Source organism: Equus quagga, chromosome 1 (assembly GCF_021613505.1).
Source record: "Equus quagga isolate Etosha38 chromosome 1, UCLA_HA_Equagga_1.0, whole genome shotgun sequence".
NCBI lineage: Eukaryota > Metazoa > Chordata > Mammalia > Perissodactyla > Equidae > Equus > Equus quagga.
Window position 1 is genome coordinate 65707366 of NC_060267.1, and position 19169 is coordinate 65726534.

At 40.5% G+C, this 19169-nt stretch overlaps 1 protein-coding gene across 3 annotated transcripts; it reads left to right on the plus strand.

Annotated features, from left to right (window-relative positions):
- The first annotated feature begins 211 nt into the window (after positions 1-211).
- ZNF189 (zinc finger protein 189) lies at positions 212-12167 on the plus strand. 3 transcript variants are annotated; one of them, XM_046682650.1, is made up of 3 exons: positions 212-531; positions 1233-1359; positions 9429-12167. In XM_046682650.1, exons 1-3 carry the CDS (start codon positions 499-501, stop codon positions 11147-11149), a joined length of 1881 nt encoding a protein of 626 aa, XP_046538606.1. In that variant the 5' UTR covers positions 212-498; the 3' UTR covers positions 11150-12167. The 3 variants fall into 3 exon arrangements, with proteins under 3 accessions (XP_046538606.1, XP_046538613.1, XP_046538623.1); XM_046682657.1 differs by having other exon boundaries at positions 1275-1359; XM_046682667.1 differs by having other exon boundaries at positions 1278-1359.
- The last annotated feature ends 7002 nt before the right edge of the window (positions 12168-19169 follow it).

Genomic DNA, 19169 nt, shown 5'->3' on the forward strand with positions numbered 1-19169 from the left:
TGTAAGCTTAGTGGCAGGCGCTCCATTTTTCTTGACTCACCAGGGGTTCCCTCTCCATTTGTATGCCGGGAAATGTAGTCCAGTAGCCATTGCCGGCGGAGGCCGGACCGAGGCGCTCTCTCAAAGCGTGACGGGAGTTGTAGTTGGTGGGGGTCCCGGGAAGGTTCCGGGTGACGCCTTCTGGTCCGGGGGCGGGCGGTCATAGCGCTTCTTGGCTGAAAGGAGAAGGAACTGGCAACGGGGAGGAGGCGCCAGCAAGGCCTGGAAGGCTGCGTAACCTGGCAGGAGAGGGGGTTTGGGAGTTAGGGGGACGCCAAATAGCGCGTGTGATATGCTGCTGGGGTCGTGACCGCTCGGGGACCGAGGCAGGACTTGGCCAGACCCATTCTGGAGGCCTCGCGTTCGTCGGGCCTATTCTCCCGCGGCCGGGTAGGCCTCACCGGAGGCTACTTTGCGTGCGGCCGCCGCGCGTTCCTGCCCTGATTTTCTGTCCGGGAGATGGCTTCCCCGAGCCCCCCGCCGGAGCCAAAGGTGAGTCGCCCCTCCAGGTATCCCCGTTCTCGCCGCCACCGGAGCTAGGCCGCGCCACCGCCCCCCCAGCGCCCCGACCGTGGTCTCTAGGGCCAGCGCGGTGCGAGGAAGTACCCCCTAGTGCTCTGGGTGCGGTTCGCCTCCAGACTGCCCACTGGCTCCTTTTTCTCAAGAGCGACTTGATAAATCAGCTGGAGAAAATTAGCAATGCTGCCAACTAGTGCTCTCGTTTGTGAGTTCTTCCAGGTAAAGCACCATTTTTGACCTTCCCCTGTGTCTTCTGTGCCTCTCACGATGCCTGGAGCCAAGGTAGACGCTTACACAACTTCATGGAATTGAATTAAACAGGGTCTCAAGCCAGTGCAAATAGAGAATTGGAGCGGGGCAATGAGGAGCAGGAAGGTTGGGGAGGCCTGGGGGCAGTTTCTTCAAATGAAAATATTAGGGCATGATTGTTGAACCAGAAAAGCCTTAGCCTTAAGCCCCTCGTTACGGGGGACAGGGAACCAGCTCACTTATCCTGTAGTTTGAGGTGCCTGTCTGTTACAGTCGGTTCCCGGAATTGGGCCCCATTTGGAACTCGAAGTTACCATGTTCCTCCTAGCCTACTCGGCCCTGATAAGTGATTGCTTCTGCTACTTTCAGTGGTAGAATTGTCCTTGAGACAACAAGAACTGACTACAGAAATCATACTATTTCAGGGGTTGCTGACATTTGAGGATGTGGCTGTGTTTTTTACCCAGGAGGAGTGGGATTATCTGGATCCAGCTCAGAGAAGCCTGTATAAAGATGTCATGATGGAGAATTATGGAAACCTGGTGTCACTGGGTAAGAATCTGCTGTTTCTCTGAATCCAATATCTAAGGGGCTATTAGATACCAGACTCAGAGGACACTTGGACCAGTACCAGTACCAAAGCTGCTTTGTTCCAAAGTTCTGATTCAACCTTTTCAGTCATTGTTTCCATGACTCTCATCCCTAACATCCTTGCACTGACCAAAATACAAGCCTTTTTGGCTTTTTATCTTCATAATCTCATTCCCATATTGCTCTGTACTTTCCCTCCAAGCTCATCCTCCCACTGCTTTCCTCCCACCCCTTCTCACTCTGCCTTCTGGAGCCCCTGTTCCTCTTCACATAATGTTCCCTACCCCTCCTGGCCTTGACTGAAACCTGGCACTTTCCCAAGGACACTATTTCTCTGGCAGGGGCTGCTTATTCTCCCACTTCCTCTTCCTTCCCCATCCTTTGTCTCAAGGCTGAAAGGGAGAAGTTATTGTTCTCCCAGCTTTTCAGTGCTATTCTCAAAGCATTAGTTTTCCATCTTCAAACCAAATCTTTCTCCTTTGAGGCCTCAGCAGTCTTATTCTACCCACTCAATTCCTTTTCACTATCATCTGTCAACTTTTTTTTTTTGGTCCCTCACACATAGACTTTGTCGTGTGTTCCAGAGTTTTCTCTAGGGTAACCCACACCATCGATGATGCAGTCAATCCTTAAGCCTCACTGTATCTTAACCGTATTGTCTTCAGGGACCCTGCTTTCCCTTTTTATTCAGCAGTTCACATCAATGGTCATCTTCCTCAATTTTATCATTTTGTTTAAGGCAAATCTTAAACCCCAATATTTTGGTCTTTGACCAATTATTCAGACAATAGGTATTTGTTGACTGACTAAACAGGGGTGACCGGAGCAGACATGATCTCTGCTCTTGTGGAGCTTACTATAATTGCTTACCTTTCTACCTCTCCTACTCCTTTCCTACTTTCATTCTTAATGATGTTTCCTGTTCCTCCACTTCTCTGATTTTTTTCCCAGGCTATCCATCTCTTCTTGACTTTGCCTCTTTATCTAATCCATGGACCTGTGAATTATCACCAGCATGCTCTCTTGCTTTGTCATTATGCTCTGCCCATTCTGTAAACTTCAAATCCTATATTGGTTATAAACTGTGCCTTTCTTTTCTCCTACCTGAGTTGCTAAACACAGCAGGAGAAATTCTTTAACTGAAAGGATTCATGTCCTGTATATATGCCTGGATTTTCTTCCTTCTAGTCTCCACTGGCTTTTTGCATCTCATCAAATTTCTTATCTTTGATTTGCTAATTCCCCTGTTCCATTTAGTGACTATTTCAAAAACTTAAAGTTTTTTGCTTGGGTCTGTCACTCAGTTGTGGACCTTAACTTTCGGCTTCACAGAGAAGACAGAGGCCTCTAGACATGAACTCTCAACTTTTCTGCCCCTCATCTGCACACATAAGGCTCCTCCTGTCTTCTCACTTCTCCAAGAACTTGTTCATCAGTCATCTTTTTCTTTTTCACTTTACAGCTTCAGTGTCTATTCCTTCTCCCCTGGTGCCTTTATTCTGATGATAAGCATATTCCTGGTTTTTCCACTTGGGGAGAGGAGAAGGGGGAAAAAAACTCTTCGTTGAGCCAGTCTGCCTCTTGCTATTCCTTGTAACCTGCAACTCATTCTCTTCCCAGCCAAAGTTTATACGAGTAGTTAATGTGTGTTCTCTACTTCTTTACCTCCCATTATCTCCAAGCCCCTTTTCTTGCCTCTGCCATCCCCTTAAATTGCATAACATTCATCTGTAATAACCCAGTTGTCAAATACAGTAGACTCTTTCGGGACTTTATTTTATTCCGCCTCTCTATAGATAACTTGAAACTCTTTATTGCTGCCTTCCATTGTCTTGCATTCTCAGGCTTCTGGTCAGTCTGTATACTTTGCTTGGTGGACCATATCTACACCTGGGGCATCGGCGACCACTGTGTGATGGTAAGTGCCAAATCTTTACCTCCACCTGAGAGAGGCATTATGGAGCCTAACTGCCTAAGTGAAATCCTGGTTTCACCACTTAGCCTTGTGACAATGGGTGAATTACTTCACGCTTCTGTGCCTGTTTCTTTTTTAATAAAATGAAGTAATAATAGCAGTTGCCTGTTAGTGCTATTGTGAGCGTTAACTGAGTTAATATATGTAAAGCACTTAAGACACAGACTAACATGTAGTAAGTACAATATAAATGTTGACTGCTATCATCATCGTCATTGTCATTGTCTTCTCTCTTGAACTCCAAATTCTTAGTCACCTCCTTTTGAAAACCATGTAAGTAACTCACACCTGGCAAATCTCAAATAATCCATGAAGATCTCAAGGGCCTCCTCTTCAGAATTAAGCACTCCTTTCTCTGTGCTACTGTGTGCACTTCCATTGTTGAATTTATCACACTGTACTACAATCATTTGTGTTATTTTTCTAACCAGACTGATTTCCACGAGAACAATAACTATATCTTTTTCATTTGATTTCTCTAGCACTTAGTACAGAGCAGGCATGTATTATATGCTTCTTAAATATTTGAATGACTGAGTGAATATACTTAAGACTCACTACCTCTTGACTAGATTATTGCATTAGCCTTTTGCCACCAGTCTCCCTTTCTTTTAATATACTCTCTTTACTGCCACCAAACTGATTTTGTGTTAGTTAACGACTTACGGCTTCTGATGATTCTTGATAGCTTACAGGATAAAAATCTTAATTGCTTCTCCTACATACTAGGACCTCCCTATATAGCTCGTGCCTAGTTTTCTAGCTTCATCTGTTATTTCCCACACAGTACTTCCATCTTCAGCCATATCAGCTGCTAATTTTTTTTTTCCAATATGCCGTGGTGTCTCTGAGTCACTGCCAGCTTTATCCACACATATGGTATCGTGGTAGAGAGAACCAGGCAAATGCCCAGCCTTGCCTGTCCCTGATACTGCAAAATGTGAGTACCATATGGACAGAGGTGTGGCAGTGAGCCCACCTCTGATCTGCTTTCAGGCTCTCTTCTTTATTTTGGCGAAATACAGCTTTTCATCAGTTATTATTTCTTCCTCTACAATCTTCTCATCCTTCTCTGTAGACTGTATCTCCATCTCCTTGATGAGAGAGCATGATTACTCGACTGTTCCGCTGTAGTGTTTTCCTCCACTTCATCGTGTTGCTTTACTTAACACAACGCTCTTCTAGCTGTGTAAATTTTGGCTCTTTATTTATAACTTTCATTTTCATGCTAATTTTTCTTTAAAAACTTTAATAACTTCAGTGGTGATACAGCTGACAGCTTGCCCTCTCAGTTCTTGATTTTTCAGTTCTTTCAATGGAAATCAGCTTCTTCAGTTTTAGTGACTTCTCTCCAGTCTACCTGAGCCATGTTGGACCTTGACAGAATTGGAAATTGGTATACCTACAAAACCTTAAACTCATTGTTTCTTTTCTTTAACTATTGTCTCTCTTCAATTATTTGTTCCACTGCTCATCCATTGAATAAATTGTTATCAAGCACTGTCCTAGCCCTAGGAATGCAAATTCTTCCCCATTCTCTCATTCTTTTACCGAGAAAACTTTTTATACTCTGTTGGATAGCAGGATTGGCAGCTGTGGTCCTCACAGGACGAATCTGGCCCATTGCCTGTTTTTGTAAATAAGGTTTTGTTGGAACATGGACATGCCCATTCCTTTATGTGTTATCTGTGACTGCTTACATGCCTCAGTGGTGGAGTTGAGTAGTTGCAGCACAGACCAAAGCCACAAAACGAAAAATATTTATTGTCTGCCCCTTTTTAGGAAATATGTGCCAGTTCCTGTTCTGTCCTAAAGTTCAGGCCCCTGCACTTTACCATTTCCTTGCTGTCTCTCTCTCCCTTCAGCTACTGTATTATTAAAACTGATTAAAGATTATAGGAATCAACTCAAGCTAGCTTAAGCCAGTAAGAGAAGTTATTATAGGGACAGAGATGGCTCGTGGAAAATATGAGCAGGATTGCAACAGGACATCAGAAAAGGACTAAAATCAAAAATTGGCTCACTCTCAGGAAATCAGGAATTAACTCTTTGTACTCTGTTTCTTTCTTCTTTGCACACTAGTCTTTCTTCCTTGTGTCCACATGCTGCTGTTCTTTTAGCTTCTGAGTTGATAGGTTACAATTCTAGTCACATTCAGAATAACTAGCAATTTCAGTTTCAGTTCCTGATTCCTGGGAGAGATGCATTTTGAGTCAACTGTCTATCTAGGCAACTTTTCTGTGATCATAGGATGGGAACATGTAATAGAAGCATTGCAGACATCTCAGGAGTTGATTCTAGCTGTCAGGCCCAGATATATAATGGGTAGTCATTTCTAGGCTGCTCTGTGTGGAAGCCCAGACTCACTTGTTTTCTTTACCTAACTGTTTGACCTATTTATTTTCTTGCCACTGCCCCTCTGCTTTATTTACTTTAGCAATATATCACACTGTATGTCTGGTAAGATAAGTCGTTCTTCTGTATGCTTTTTCAGGAATACTTAACTGGATTTCTGCATTCTTCCAATTGAAATTTAGACTCGTTGGGGTTTTTTAATTGGTTCATAGAATTTTGATTGGAATACAGTTAGCTTCATAGATTGATTTGGGAAGAATTGAGGTCCTTATAGTACTGAATCATTTCAGCAATTTGGTTGACTCTACTTAACTGTCTTATGTCCTTCAGAAAAATTTTATGATTATTTTGGTGAATCTTGCATGTTTCTTGTTAGATTTAGTCCTAGGTTTTATGGTTTCTGTTATTGTGAAGAGTATATTTTATTTTTCTGGACTATTTACTAACTGGTTATTCTTGGTACTAAGAATCAATATTTACTTTATATATTAGTCTTTTGTTGCTGTTTCATTTAGTTCTTTGAGGAATTTTTGATAGAAATTCATATCTTCTGCAAATAATGATAATTTTGTCTTATTCCTTTGAGTAAAAGCCCTGCGACAAGGTCCACTGAGTAAACATTGTGAAGAGACTTGCCCTTGTCACAGGAATTTATAATCCAATGGAGGAGACAAACACAAACAGTTAAAAGTGCAGTGTAATAATAGCTGTAACACATTTATGGACAAGGGCTGGTGATAAAAAACAACACCTAAATCTATCTGGTGAAGGCTTTGTAGAGGAACTGTTGCTTTGAATTGAGTCTTAAAGAGAAACCAAGAGTTTGCCAGGTAAACAATATTAGGGGACATTTACTAAATGAGATATGCAAAGAAATGGCATAAAAGATTATATAACGCAAGGAATTTGCCCACTTAAAGTGTGAGGGAGTGGTAGGAGAGTGAATTGAGGCTTAGAGACCATGTCAGAAACTGCTGCCTATCATTGTATAAAGAGCTTTGAAATCAAAGCTTTGATCTTAGAGATGATGGAGTGCTCATGAATCTACAGGTGGTAATATGACTAGAATTCCATTTTATGAAGATATCTCTGAATTCAATGAAGTAGATGTAGTGTGGGGGCAGCCTAAAGACCAGAGCTAAGGATTATTAGATGGCTTTTGCAATCATCCAGGGAAATCATGTAAAGAAGGGAGATGCTAGAGAGTAGAATCATTGATTTTGGAGATTGATTAACGGTAAGAAAAAGGGAGAAATCCAGGTTGATTTGTGGCTTTAGGACTTCAATGTAATGGCTGGTGATGCCTCTCAAGAGAAGATGATTAGAGCTGGAGACAGACATGACAGCAGATGATGGTGATCATGTTAATTGTGAACCCTTTTTGAGACATCTCTAAGTGGTGCTATTCAGAGAGTGAGATAAGGATGTAAATATGGGTAACAATATCCTTAAACAGTTGACCAAGGAAGAGAAATACATGAGAGAAATGCAGTATTAGAAAAGGCCAGAGAAGAAGTAGAGAAGGAACTAGAAGAATATGATAGGATAGAAACCAAAAACAGTGTCAAGAGATGGGAGTAGTCAACGGTGTGAGAGGCTGCTGAGTAAAATAAGGACTGAAAAAATGTCCATTGTGTTTGTTATTTGAAAGTCATTGGTAACTTAATGAGAAGTTTCTCTAGATGCTGGAAACGGAGACCAGATTTCACAGTAGGTTGTAGAATACACTGAATGGGAAGAGGTTGGGCATGGAAAACAGTTAGGAAATGGAGAGCTACAGTGTTAAGGTTTCTTTCAAAGCTTGGATTTCATCAAGAGAAGGATTTCAGGTTCAAGATAGAGTTGAGCATATTTGTATTTTGGTAGGACATGTCAATGGAGAATACAGATTGAAGAAAGAGGAAAAAATGGTAATAACTGAACAAGCACCCAGACGAACAAGTGGGATCAAGAGAGGGTAGATGGATTAGCCTTGGATAGGAATGGGATATATCTTCGTGTACCATTGTAGATAATTTTACAGGTAGGGGGCATAAAGTTGAGGGAGTTCTTTCACTCTTTTTTATCGTGTGAAAGAAAACCCAGTCCACTGAAAGTGAATTTGAGACAGACCACTGTAAGTACGATCATGCACCATATAATGATGTTTCAGTCAACTGACCACATATATGGTGGTGGTTCCGTAAGATTGGTACCGTAGAGCCTAGCTGTGTAATAGGCTTTACCATCTAGGTTTGTGTAAGTACACTCTATGATGTTCACACAACAACAAAATCACCTAACACCACATTTCTCAGAATGTATCCTCATCATTAAGTGACACATGACTGTAGCCTACATAGAAATAAAGTTTCTACTAGTTTCTTAAGGGGATGAGAGAAGGTTTTCTTTGGAATAGAATAACTTAATGACTGGTTTGAAGTAAGTGAAAAGAAAATTCAAAGATGACTTCACAGTTACAAGACTGGAAAATTGAGAGAAAAGAGGAGGTCTGATAAAGGGAATTGTTTAGGGCCAAATATAAATTTGGTAGTGATAGAATCTTCTAGTGGAGTTATCCAACAGGCGGCAAGAGATAGAAAATCAGGAAAGGAGTCAGAGGCAGACTTAAGTGTCCTATATGCCACTCTTTTACATCATAGACTGTTATGTTATCTTTCCTCCAACACATGCAGGATTTTCATATCTTAGATGTCATGCTGACTTGTCAGTTGGAATTGGGTGGTTCCAATTTGGGTCTTACATCTTTAGAGGAGTGAGAATCATGTATACTTCAAGAATGTGGTATGATTTGTGGTAGGTGAAGTCATAAGCTACTGCAAAGTTCTCTGTCTTTGTTTCTTCCATTAGCTCTGACCATGTTCCTTTATTTTTTTTCCGTCTTTCTTTATCATAGACTCCATGTCACTTCAACCTATTATTTTTTAAGCCATTTTATCTCTTGATAAAGGACTACTTTACTTAATATTTTCTTTATCATATTATTTTCTTTCTTTGTTATGTTATTTTCTTTCTCCATTGTACTTGTCATCCATTCCATTTGGTAGAGGGCTTCATGTTTTATCTCTGAATCTGGGATCATTACACAATGCCTGGAATGCTTTTGATTGCAATAAGTTATTGTTAGTGAATGAATTGTTGCTTCCCTTGGTTTTTGTCTTTTATCCTTGTCAGCATCATTTTATGTGTTCCTTTATGTCAGTTATTTGGTGTACTCACATTCCAATAATGCTGTCTCATCCTAAGTTTTCCAGTACCTACTATTTTCTTCCTATGTTGTTCTTTCTTCCTGGATAGCATTCCTCCTACCACTACTTGTTTTATTTCTTTGTTTGCCCATTTTACCTCGCATAATTCACTGTTGATTTATCAGCGCTTCCTCCCAACTCTACTTGTTCCTACTAACTCATTCTTTGCCCAGTAATCACTCTTTTCATACCCCTTCTCCAAGAAAAACGTTTCATTTCATCAGATAACTAATACTAAATAATAATATTGATATAGCTTATACTCTTTGCCAGATACTGTTCTAAGTACTTTATGTATATGAACTAACTTAATTCTCTCAACAGTACGGTGAGGTAGTAAACTACATTTTATAGACATAGTAGATTAATTTATCTTATCTTATTTTTCTGACAGTTTCTCCTTGCTAGCAAAGAGCTTGGCTCATGTTTCTGTTTTCTTTGTATTATTCCAGATGTTTTGAACAGAGATAAGGATGAGGAGCCAACTGTGAAACAAGAAATTGAGGAAATTGAGGAAGAAGTGGAACCACAGGGTGTAATAGTTACAAGAATCAAAAGTGAAATTGACCAGGATCCCATGGGTAGAGAAACTTTTGAACTTGTTGGTAGGTTAGATAAACAGAGAGGAATCTTTTTATGGGAAATTCCAAGGGAATCTTTGACCCAGGAACAGAGAATGTTCAGAGGAAACACTAACATTATCCGTAAGAGACCAACTTCAGAAGAGAAATGCCATAAATGTGAAGAATGTGGAAAGGGTTTTGTGCGCAAGGCCCATTTCATTCAACATCAAAGGGTCCATACTGGTGAGAAACCTTTTCAATGCAATGAATGTGGGAAAAGTTTTAGTCGCAGTTCATTCGTTATTGAACACCAGAGAATTCACACTGGGGAAAGGCCATATGAGTGTAATTACTGTGGGAAAACGTTTAGTGTGAGCTCAACCCTTATTAGACATCAGAGAATACACACTGGAGAGAGACCATATCAGTGTAATCAGTGTAAACAGAGCTTCAGCCAGAGAAGGAGCCTTGTTAAACATCAAAGGATTCACACAGGTGAGAAACCCCATAAATGTAGTGACTGTGGAAAAGCCTTCAGCTGGAAATCACACCTCATTGAACATCAGAGAACTCACACTGGTGAGAAACCCTATCACTGTACCAAATGTAAGAAAAGCTTTAGTCGAAATTCATTACTTGTTGAACATCAGAGAATTCACACTGGGGAAAGACCCCATAAATGTGGTGAATGTGGGAAAGCCTTTAGATTAAGTACATACCTTATACAACACCAAAAAATCCACACTGGTGAGAAGCCGTTTCTTTGCATTGAATGTGGAAAAAGTTTCAGTCGGAGCTCATTTCTTATCGAACATCAGAGGATCCATACAGGTGAAAGACCTTATCAGTGCAAAGAGTGCGGGAAAAGCTTCAGTCAACTCTGCAACCTTACTCGTCATCAGAGAATTCACACAGGAGACAAACCCCATAAATGTGAGGAATGCGGAAAAGCCTTTAGTAGAAGCTCAGGTCTTATTCAGCATCAAAGAATCCACACCAGAGAGAAGACTTATTCATACAATGAAACTAAGGAAAGTTTTGATCCAAATTGCAGTCTTGTTATACAGCAGGAAGTCTATCCTAAGGAAAAATCTTATAAATGTGATGAATGTGGGAAAACTTTTAGTGTCAGTGCTCATCTTGTACAACATCAAAGAATCCACACTGGTGAAAAGCCCTATCTGTGTACTGTATGTGGGAAAAGCTTCAGTCGGAGCTCATTTCTTATTGAACATCAGAGAATCCACACTGGTGAGAGACCCTATCTGTGCAGACAGTGTGGCAAAAGCTTTAGTCAACTTTGTAATCTGATTCGACATCAGGGTGTTCACACAGGGAATAAACCCCATAAATGTGATGAATGTGGGAAGGCCTTTAGCCGGAACTCAGGCCTTATTCAGCATCAGAGAATACACACAGGCGAGAAACCTTACAAGTGTGAGAAGTGTGACAAAAGCTTTAGTCAACAGCGCAGCCTTGTCAACCATCAGAAGATCCATGCAGAGGTGAAAACCCAAGAAACCCATGAATGTGATGCTTGTGGTGAAGCCTTCAATTGCCGCATCTCTCTTCTTCAGCATCAAAAATTGCACACTACATGGATGCAGTAAATGTAGAGAAATGTTTAAGCTTAGTTTGACTTGAGACTAGGTACCCAAGTTTCAGTGTGGCTCAACATGAGTCAGATTGAGTGATAAAGCAAATTCTCCTTGGCCTCAGGCAAATGGTTTCTAAAGATTCTGTGAATAGTGATCAGCTATCCACAGGCAGTTGAAGACTTCTGTTACTCTTTGTTTTGACGATCATAAAAAAAGACTCAGTAATTTAAGTATCTTTAACAAATCTTTCAGCAGAGAGGTTAAACCCAGGTTCAGAGCACTTGGTCGTAATTAATAAAAGGAGAAGGACAAAGTTGCATTGGTACAAGGGAGCTGGAAGCAGCTGATGTTAGAAAACTAATTATTCAAAGAGTTCTCTGCCACCATCTTATATGGTGGTTATTTCAGTTCTATGATATGTTTGGCTGTGCATGCCAAAGTCTGGTAATTAAGCATATGATTAAATTTTCAAGGAAACAAAGCCCGAATGTTTTTGTTTTTTGAAACTGGTATCCAAAGTTTTTGTTATTTAAGAAAGCCAGTCATTTGGTGTGTGAGTTAAAGAAAGGCAGTTCCAATGCCTTGTCGTTCCCAGATCTGTAAAATGAGTGGACCATTACATGTAAAGATTGAAGAATTAACAAACCCAGCAAAGGTGTTACCAAGGAACCTTTGGGAGTGCCTTTTTTTTTCCCCAAGATGGGCTGGAAAAGGTGGAGGAAGGCAGTGTTCTTTTTATGCCCTCCCATCTATGAAAGATATTTGTAGTCCTATGAAATAATCTTTTTCCTCCCCTGCCGGTAGCATGTAAAAGTGTACATATTTTGATTACCAAGAGTTCGAAATAAAAAGAACTGGAGTCTATGCTAGGAAGCTGAGATATTTTGGTATTGCTTTGGTTTTTATGGTAACTAGACTTTGCATGCAATTTTAAAATCCTTATTTCTGGCTCTAGGGCTTCCCTTAGTTAATGGTTGTTATAAACCTATTAATTCATCTGTTTTAATAATTAAACCTGTTTGGGTTTTTTTTTGCTTTGTGTAAGCGTTCTTTGTTACTTTAAGGTAAAATCTATCCTCTGATATATTACTGCCTTTAAAAATTAGAATCAAGGATTTAAGGGAAATTGCTCTCACTTGTTCTACCTATGACTAGTTACATTTTCTGGGATAGTTCAATTAAGGTTAAGTCCAGGTTCTTTAGTTTGTGAGTACAGAATCCAAATAACCAGAACTCTGTAATTCTAACTTAATTGAGCAAAAGGCCTCCCTTTCTCCTATACCTTAGACATTGTAACCGTCACCTCCAAACTTTCACCTTCCATCTCTGAATATGTGTGTGCACATGTCAATCTGGCTGTTACGGTACACGTGCAGAATACACCTCTCCATGCACTGCTGTATTTAGGTTGGCTACTCAACAGCATACAGCTGAGTTTTCAAAACAGAGTTTGTAGCCCAATTAAAAGTACAAAAAAGGGGAAGTAACTGAAAATGCACTTGATTAGTCAATCAAATTATTCTCCTGCCCTAAATCTCCCCAGTTTTACTTACTCTGCACCCATGGTTTCCACGCCAAGGTCTCAACTAATAATGAGGTTCTTAGACCTGTTCTCTGTATTTTGAGAAACCTAATGCAAGGTGTATGTTTTTGCTGCGTGCACACTAAAACATTTCTTGGCTTTTTGCTGGAATTGCATCTGTTTCATGTATGATTATCTTGCTTAGCAGAAGCTCTGGCTGCTGCTGTTATTGTAATTTGGGGCCATGGTCATATGAGATACTCCTATTAAAATTACATAAATTTTAACATCCTTGGATGTGAACCTGGAGCAAGAGCTCAAAACCAGTAGCAGTGGAACAATTCTTGACTATATTTACAATTCCTTGCTTATAAAAAGCATAGCCAAAAAGGTGAATTTTTTTTAAAGCAAGTTCATTGGCGTATTCACTGCTGTTTGCCAAGAAAATGATAGAAGTATGGAGAGGGCCTTAGAAAGGGATATGAAGTGCCTAAAAGAGGAGGGAAGGAGAAAGCAAAATTTCAAGAGGGGAGATGGCGTTTAAGATGAGACTAAAAGAGGAGTATCAGGAGAGATGAATACTGTGTGAAGCGGGAGAGTTGTGGGAGGACCTGGTAACTATAGAGTGAACTCCCAGTTGCATTGTGGCAGGAGGTAAGGCTGCCAGGAAACAAGGGCAGATGAAGAGAGTTGTCATGCTAGAGAGAGAGGACTTTACTCTTCTGCTTAAACTTCTGTGGTAACATTTTCCTTATATTTAAAAGTATATTGTATGTGCATGAAAAGGGCACATATTTTATGTGTGCAGCTCTGAATTTTCACAAACACCTGTGAAACTAGCACGAGGCTTAAGAAACGTTACTGGTACCCGAGATATTCCCCTTGCATACCTTTCCAAATACTACTCACACAACACACATCTTGTGGTGCCTCCACTTTAAATCAAGAGGCAATGTGGAAGTGAATAGGAGGGAAAAGTTTGGTTCTTAACCTTTCTTAGATCTCTGGATCTTATCCTCAGAAAACTGCACGAAGTACTGTTTCAAGGACTTGTAGTTTCCATGTTAACCTCAAGAGGCTCTTAGAGTAGTACAGTTGAGATTATGGCATTTTCAGGTAAGGTGGTGGGAATGAGAGAAAGATGGATTTGAGAAATAGAGTCAGGGTTGGTAACTGAATGAGGAAAGTGAGGAAGAGTAAAGAGTCAAGGTGCGTTTGGGTGGTTGGTGCCCTTATTCACTAAGATGGGCTGGGGAGGTCAGTGCACCTTGTGTGGAGTAAGGAAATTACTAAAGCTTTTGAACCTGAAATGTTTGATCTATCTGAGACAGTAGAGATGTCCAGAGGTAATTGGAGATGTGGATATGGTACCCAGGGAAGAGATCTGGGCTAGAAATTGACTTAGGAGTTCACCAGTGTTTAGACATGGAAATGAATTAAGGCTTAAGAAAAGAAATCTAGAGATGGAATCCTGAGGCCTACTATTGTGTAATGAGTGGGCAAGATGCAGAGGAGACTGAGGGAGGAACAGCCAGAAGTATGCAGAACCCAATACAAAGTGGTAACTGCTACAGGAAAGTGACCAGGGGGAGTGCTGCAGAGACGTCAAGGAAAGGTTGAAGGGTTTAGATTTGATCATCAGAAAGTAATTAGATGAGTTTTGTAAGAGCAGCTCTGAAATCTGGAAGAGCCAGTTTTCACGGGGTCAAGTAGTGTCTGGAGAGTGTTGATCATCAGTTCCCAAGTACCAGCAATTCATGACAAAGTTTGCTGTTCTACATTCAAATGGTAAAAATAAGGACAATGTAGTATCTTTTAAAAAAGCTAAATTGATTAAAGACCTTACTTTATTCTGAATTTATGCACCTCCTTTCTTAAATAAAAAAGTTTTTATGAAATAATAGTAATTTTAGGGAATGATCTGTTGAATGTATGTCTTTAGTGGAAAAGAAAAAATGGACAGCCTTCTTTCAATTATTCTTACATCTTAATTTTACTAGTCTATAAAAGGGAATAAAAAGTAGATTACTTGTCTGTGAGTATAAAGATAGATGGAGTGAGTATTTTCCCATTCTGAAAAGATAGACAGTTGAGGGAGAGGGTGAAGATAAAGGAGACCAGGTGGAAGTTGATTAAATTATTAGATAAGCAAAAATGAATTCTAGCACTAAGGGAAGGATTTTCTTTGGAGGCTTTCTTCCTCCAATTTGGGAGAAAAGGAAAGAGGACAGATTTAGTGTCAGGGGAAGGGGAAGAAATAAAATGCACTATAGATGACCCATTTTCTTTCTTTTTTCTGTTTTAAAGAAACAGCCCACTCATTTCTTTTTGATGCGGAAGATTGGCCCTGAGCTAACATCTGTTGCCAATCTTCCTCTTTTTTTTTCCTTCCCTAAAGCCCCAGTACATAGGCATATATCCTAGTTGTAAGTCGTTCTACTTCTACGTGGGACACCCCCAGAGCATGGCTTGATGATAAGCTGTGTGTAGGTGTGCGCACAGGAGCTGAATCAGCATACCCCAGGCCACCAAAGCGGAACATGAGAATTTAAGCACTCAGCCATGGCGCTGGCCCTGACCCATTTTGAAAAAATAGTCAGATTCATATTTTGAGAATCAGGGAAGAAAGAGGGGTGGACACCCTTAGGCGTAGAGTTGGAAGCCTTGTCAATAGCAATAGTAAAGATCTGGAGTAGCAATGGATGAGAGAACCAAACGAAAACTTGGGGAGGGCTGATGGGGTTTTGTTTGGGGCCCAGCTGAAGCAGAAGGCTGTGAACTCATAATGGGGTTACTCAAATTCTTTGTGGGAATTAACACATGGAACAATTTTGAAAGAAGATTAGGGTTAAAGTAGATAAAGCAAAATATTAATTAGTAGATGAATTCAGGTTTTCCAGAGAAACAACAAACCAATAGGATGGTTTCATACACAGATGACAGACAATAGGAATTGGCTATTGCGATTATGGAGGCCAAGAAGTCCCATAATATGCCATCTGCAAGCTGGAGAACCATGAAAGCTAGTGGTGTAATTGAGTCATAGTACAAAGGCCCAAGAACCAGAAGTGCTGATGTTCAAGGACAGGAGAAGATGGATGGCCCAGCTTAGGCAGAGGGAAAATTTGCTCTTTCTCCACCTTTTTATTTGATTCAGACCCTCAACGAATTGGATGATGCCCACCAGCCTTGGTGAAGGCAGTCTTTACTCTGTCTACAGATTCAAATGCAAATGTCTTCCAGAAACACCCCCACAGAGCACCCAGAAACAAGGTTTTACCAGCATCCCTTAGCCCCGTCAAGTTGAAACATAAAATTAGTCATCACAGTAGAAAACATTTTTAAACGAGCAAGTAAAAGGAGTCTTTGGTGGCAAAAAACAAAAACAAAACTGGAAATCACTGTAATTACTCTATTTCTATGTAATTTTGATGAGTGAGCTCTTTCACTTCCATCAGTCTTCCTAAAGGAGGATGTCATCAGCAAACCTAGGGGCGTACACAGCATACCCAGTTGAGCATGATACGTGTTTGGAGAATAAATTCCAACTCTTTTTTTAAAAAATCTAGTCCAGATATTCCAATCATTTTTAAAAGTTACTGTTACTAATCAGTATTTGATACCTTTCACCTTACTTCTCTATCTCCTTCAAAAGTATTTTGTGGTTTTGGGTGGTTGGTGGGGGTGGGTTGGTTGGTTTCTTTTTAATTAAGGCCATCTCTATGATGCATGGACAAATAGAAGAAGAACGCATACATTTACTTTACTGCACAAATGGTACAAGTTCAGTTATGTATTTTTTAAATACCTGCCAGGTGCTGTGTTAATACTGTAAGTATTAATTACATCAAGCAGTGTTTTATCCTCAAGGAGACTTTTGGGAGTGAATAGTAAGCCATGTGTATTCCGTACTGTAAAGACGGGAAAAATCACCTAACTTTCCAAAATCCTGTTTTGATACATTTTGCACGAGTATGCAATAGCATGTACCTCTCTACCTGTGCTATTTCCTGCCCAGGAACTGTGTTCTCAAGAATACATTTATGTCAGTCCAATGGCTAAGGTAAACCTCCACATCACGTCACAGTCATTGTGTCCCTGGAACCAAGAAGTGCATCATAAATTCTTTGGTCTGTAAATTCCCCCGGGGTAAAACCAGCGCAAGACAGGGAAGGAAAAGTCGGAAGTGGCTGCAGAAAGATCCCTTGACTTTGACTATCTTAAGAGGGTAGGGTAGATTTCTCTGACACCTGAGACCTCGGACTACAGCTTAGCCCCGTCTGTTCTAAACTGCTGGAAGAAATAGTGCAATGTTTAGATGATGCTCTATATTTCACTGTGTCCCATACTCAAAGGGCTGAGTCTGTGCATGTATGTAAGCCTCTTTTTGAGAACTTGATGTAGGAGAATTTTGAATTTTCATTTTTCCCAGTGCTTGCCTCTCGGGTTGCAATAAAACAGAGACTTTATTAGGGTGGTAAATAGCTATGCTACATAAGGAGAGTTTGTTGTTTTCTCCAGTCTAAAGTCATGTCCACTCACTGACTTCCACCAACAAGAGACTAGGCCCTATGTTGGATTGCTACTATACACACTTAGCTCACTCCCAGTTTCTTCCCAATCCTCTACATCGTAAAAAGTAATTTTCAGCAGAACTCTTTTATCATGTTATTCCCTGCTGAAAAATTAATCGCAAGTCTCTATTTCTCGTTACTTCAAGGCCAGACTTTCCATAATATTCCTGCCCACTCTCCCCTTCCCCTCCACTGTGCTGCTCCGTTTGACCTCACCATTCTGATCTAATTTCCCACAATTTCCTCAACATACCCGATCTGTACTGCAGTCAGGACCCAGTTAATTCATCTTCACTCCCACTCCAGTGCCTTTACCAATCTTCAAGAGCCAAATGATGGGGAAAAAAAATATAACCAATATTTCTTCATGACTTACGTATCTGGCAGCATACGTTAAATATTGCTAACCTCGCAGCAACCATATGTTACAGATGAGGAAACTGAGGCTCAAGATCCCAAGATCACATAACTATCAATAAACTGTCTGCAATTCACCCAACCTCGTCTCTAAAGCCCTTTTGATCTCAGCTCCCAGCCTAAGCCACTGTAAGGTAGCACATTGTTGTGGTCCATTTTGTTTCTTCACTGTATCCTTGTCATCATCTCAATTGTGAACATACAAGGACCATGTAGTATCTTTATATCACCAATCATACAGTAGGTGCTGAATGAATACTTGTGGACTGATTTTATATACGTTTATATATAGTGATGCCAGTACTGTTAGACTATTCCAGAAGGCTTAGGCCAGACTGTGCTACAGCCAGAAAACCATGTTGATTTGAGTCATGAAAAACGAGCTGTGACTGGCTGTGTTGAGTCTGCCATTACTCCTGTCTGTTAATTCATCCTCTCTAGAAAATGGGCTTAGGGAATTGGTTGCATTACATAAGGCCTCCAGGCTCTATTGAGCGTGGGTAATTCATCTTTTACCCTAGAATTGTGGCAGATATTATTCTAAGAACAGGTTCACAATTCTTTATCTGAGATCCTTGAAGGCATATGTGTTTTGGAAATCAAAATCTTTCAGATTTTAGAGAGTAAATGTATTGCTTATGCTGTACCTTCTGCAGGGTCTGAGCCAGCACCTCCAATCAGACACATTAATATCTCTGTGTCCCATCAAGTGGAATAAAGATGACAGCCTTGAGTCAGGTTTGCCACCAAATAATCTGCCACAGACTCACGAGAAAACTTGGTTTTCAGAGCTTTTTGGATTTCAGGATTATGAACCTATTATTGAAATGTATTGACTTATCTAATCTCTCAATAATTTACAATACTGTACTTGTCTATATCTTGGAGACGAAGAAACTGAAACACAGAAAGGCTGTATAATGTGTCCAAGGTCACATGGCTAGTATGTGGCACAGCCAGCAATTGAATCAAGACTGTCTGACTCCAGAACCTGTGCTTTTCACCACCACGAGTACTCCCTCCCAAGACGACTTTGCAAATCACACTAACCTAAGTCTCACCTACAGGTTGTGACATTGGACAACTTCCACAGTGCACTGGACCCCAGATACCCCGCTGTCGCTCTGAGTGAAATGTAGATGTCAACTGGAGTCTTTCACCCCAGGAAAGCTAAGTCAGATGGACTTGAAGTCCCATTCCTGCTCTGTCTAAAGCCTGCTCCAAGATTTCTGCAAGTTTCTAAAGGCTTATAATTTGATTGTCACAGTCAGCTTCTGCTAAATTAATTCACATTATGAATCAGTGTCTTGTTTTTGTAAAGCATGATATAGTTGCATATGTGAAACTCAGCTCCTCCTCTCAAGACAAATATCTTTAGATTGCTTGGTAATTCTCCCACTTCTGAAGAGATCTTTAGTCACCTCCCCACAATTTCATACTGCCCTAGCTTCTCCCTGCCTTCTGTCTTCCCCTCTTTTCTCATTTCTTCCTTTCTCCTCGCTCATTTCCCTGCCCCTTC

Coding starts and splice junctions, on each gene's coding strand:
- ZNF189 (XM_046682650.1), top strand. CDS start 499: ATGGCTTCCCCGAGCCCCCCGCCGGAGCCAAAG. Junction 532..1,232: donor GCCCCCCGCCGGAGCCAAAG/GTGAGTCGCCCC, acceptor ATACTATTTCAG/GGGTTGCTGACATTTGAGGA. Junction 1,360..9,428: donor TGGAAACCTGGTGTCACTGG/GTAAGAATCTGC, acceptor GTATTATTCCAG/ATGTTTTGAACAGAGATAAG.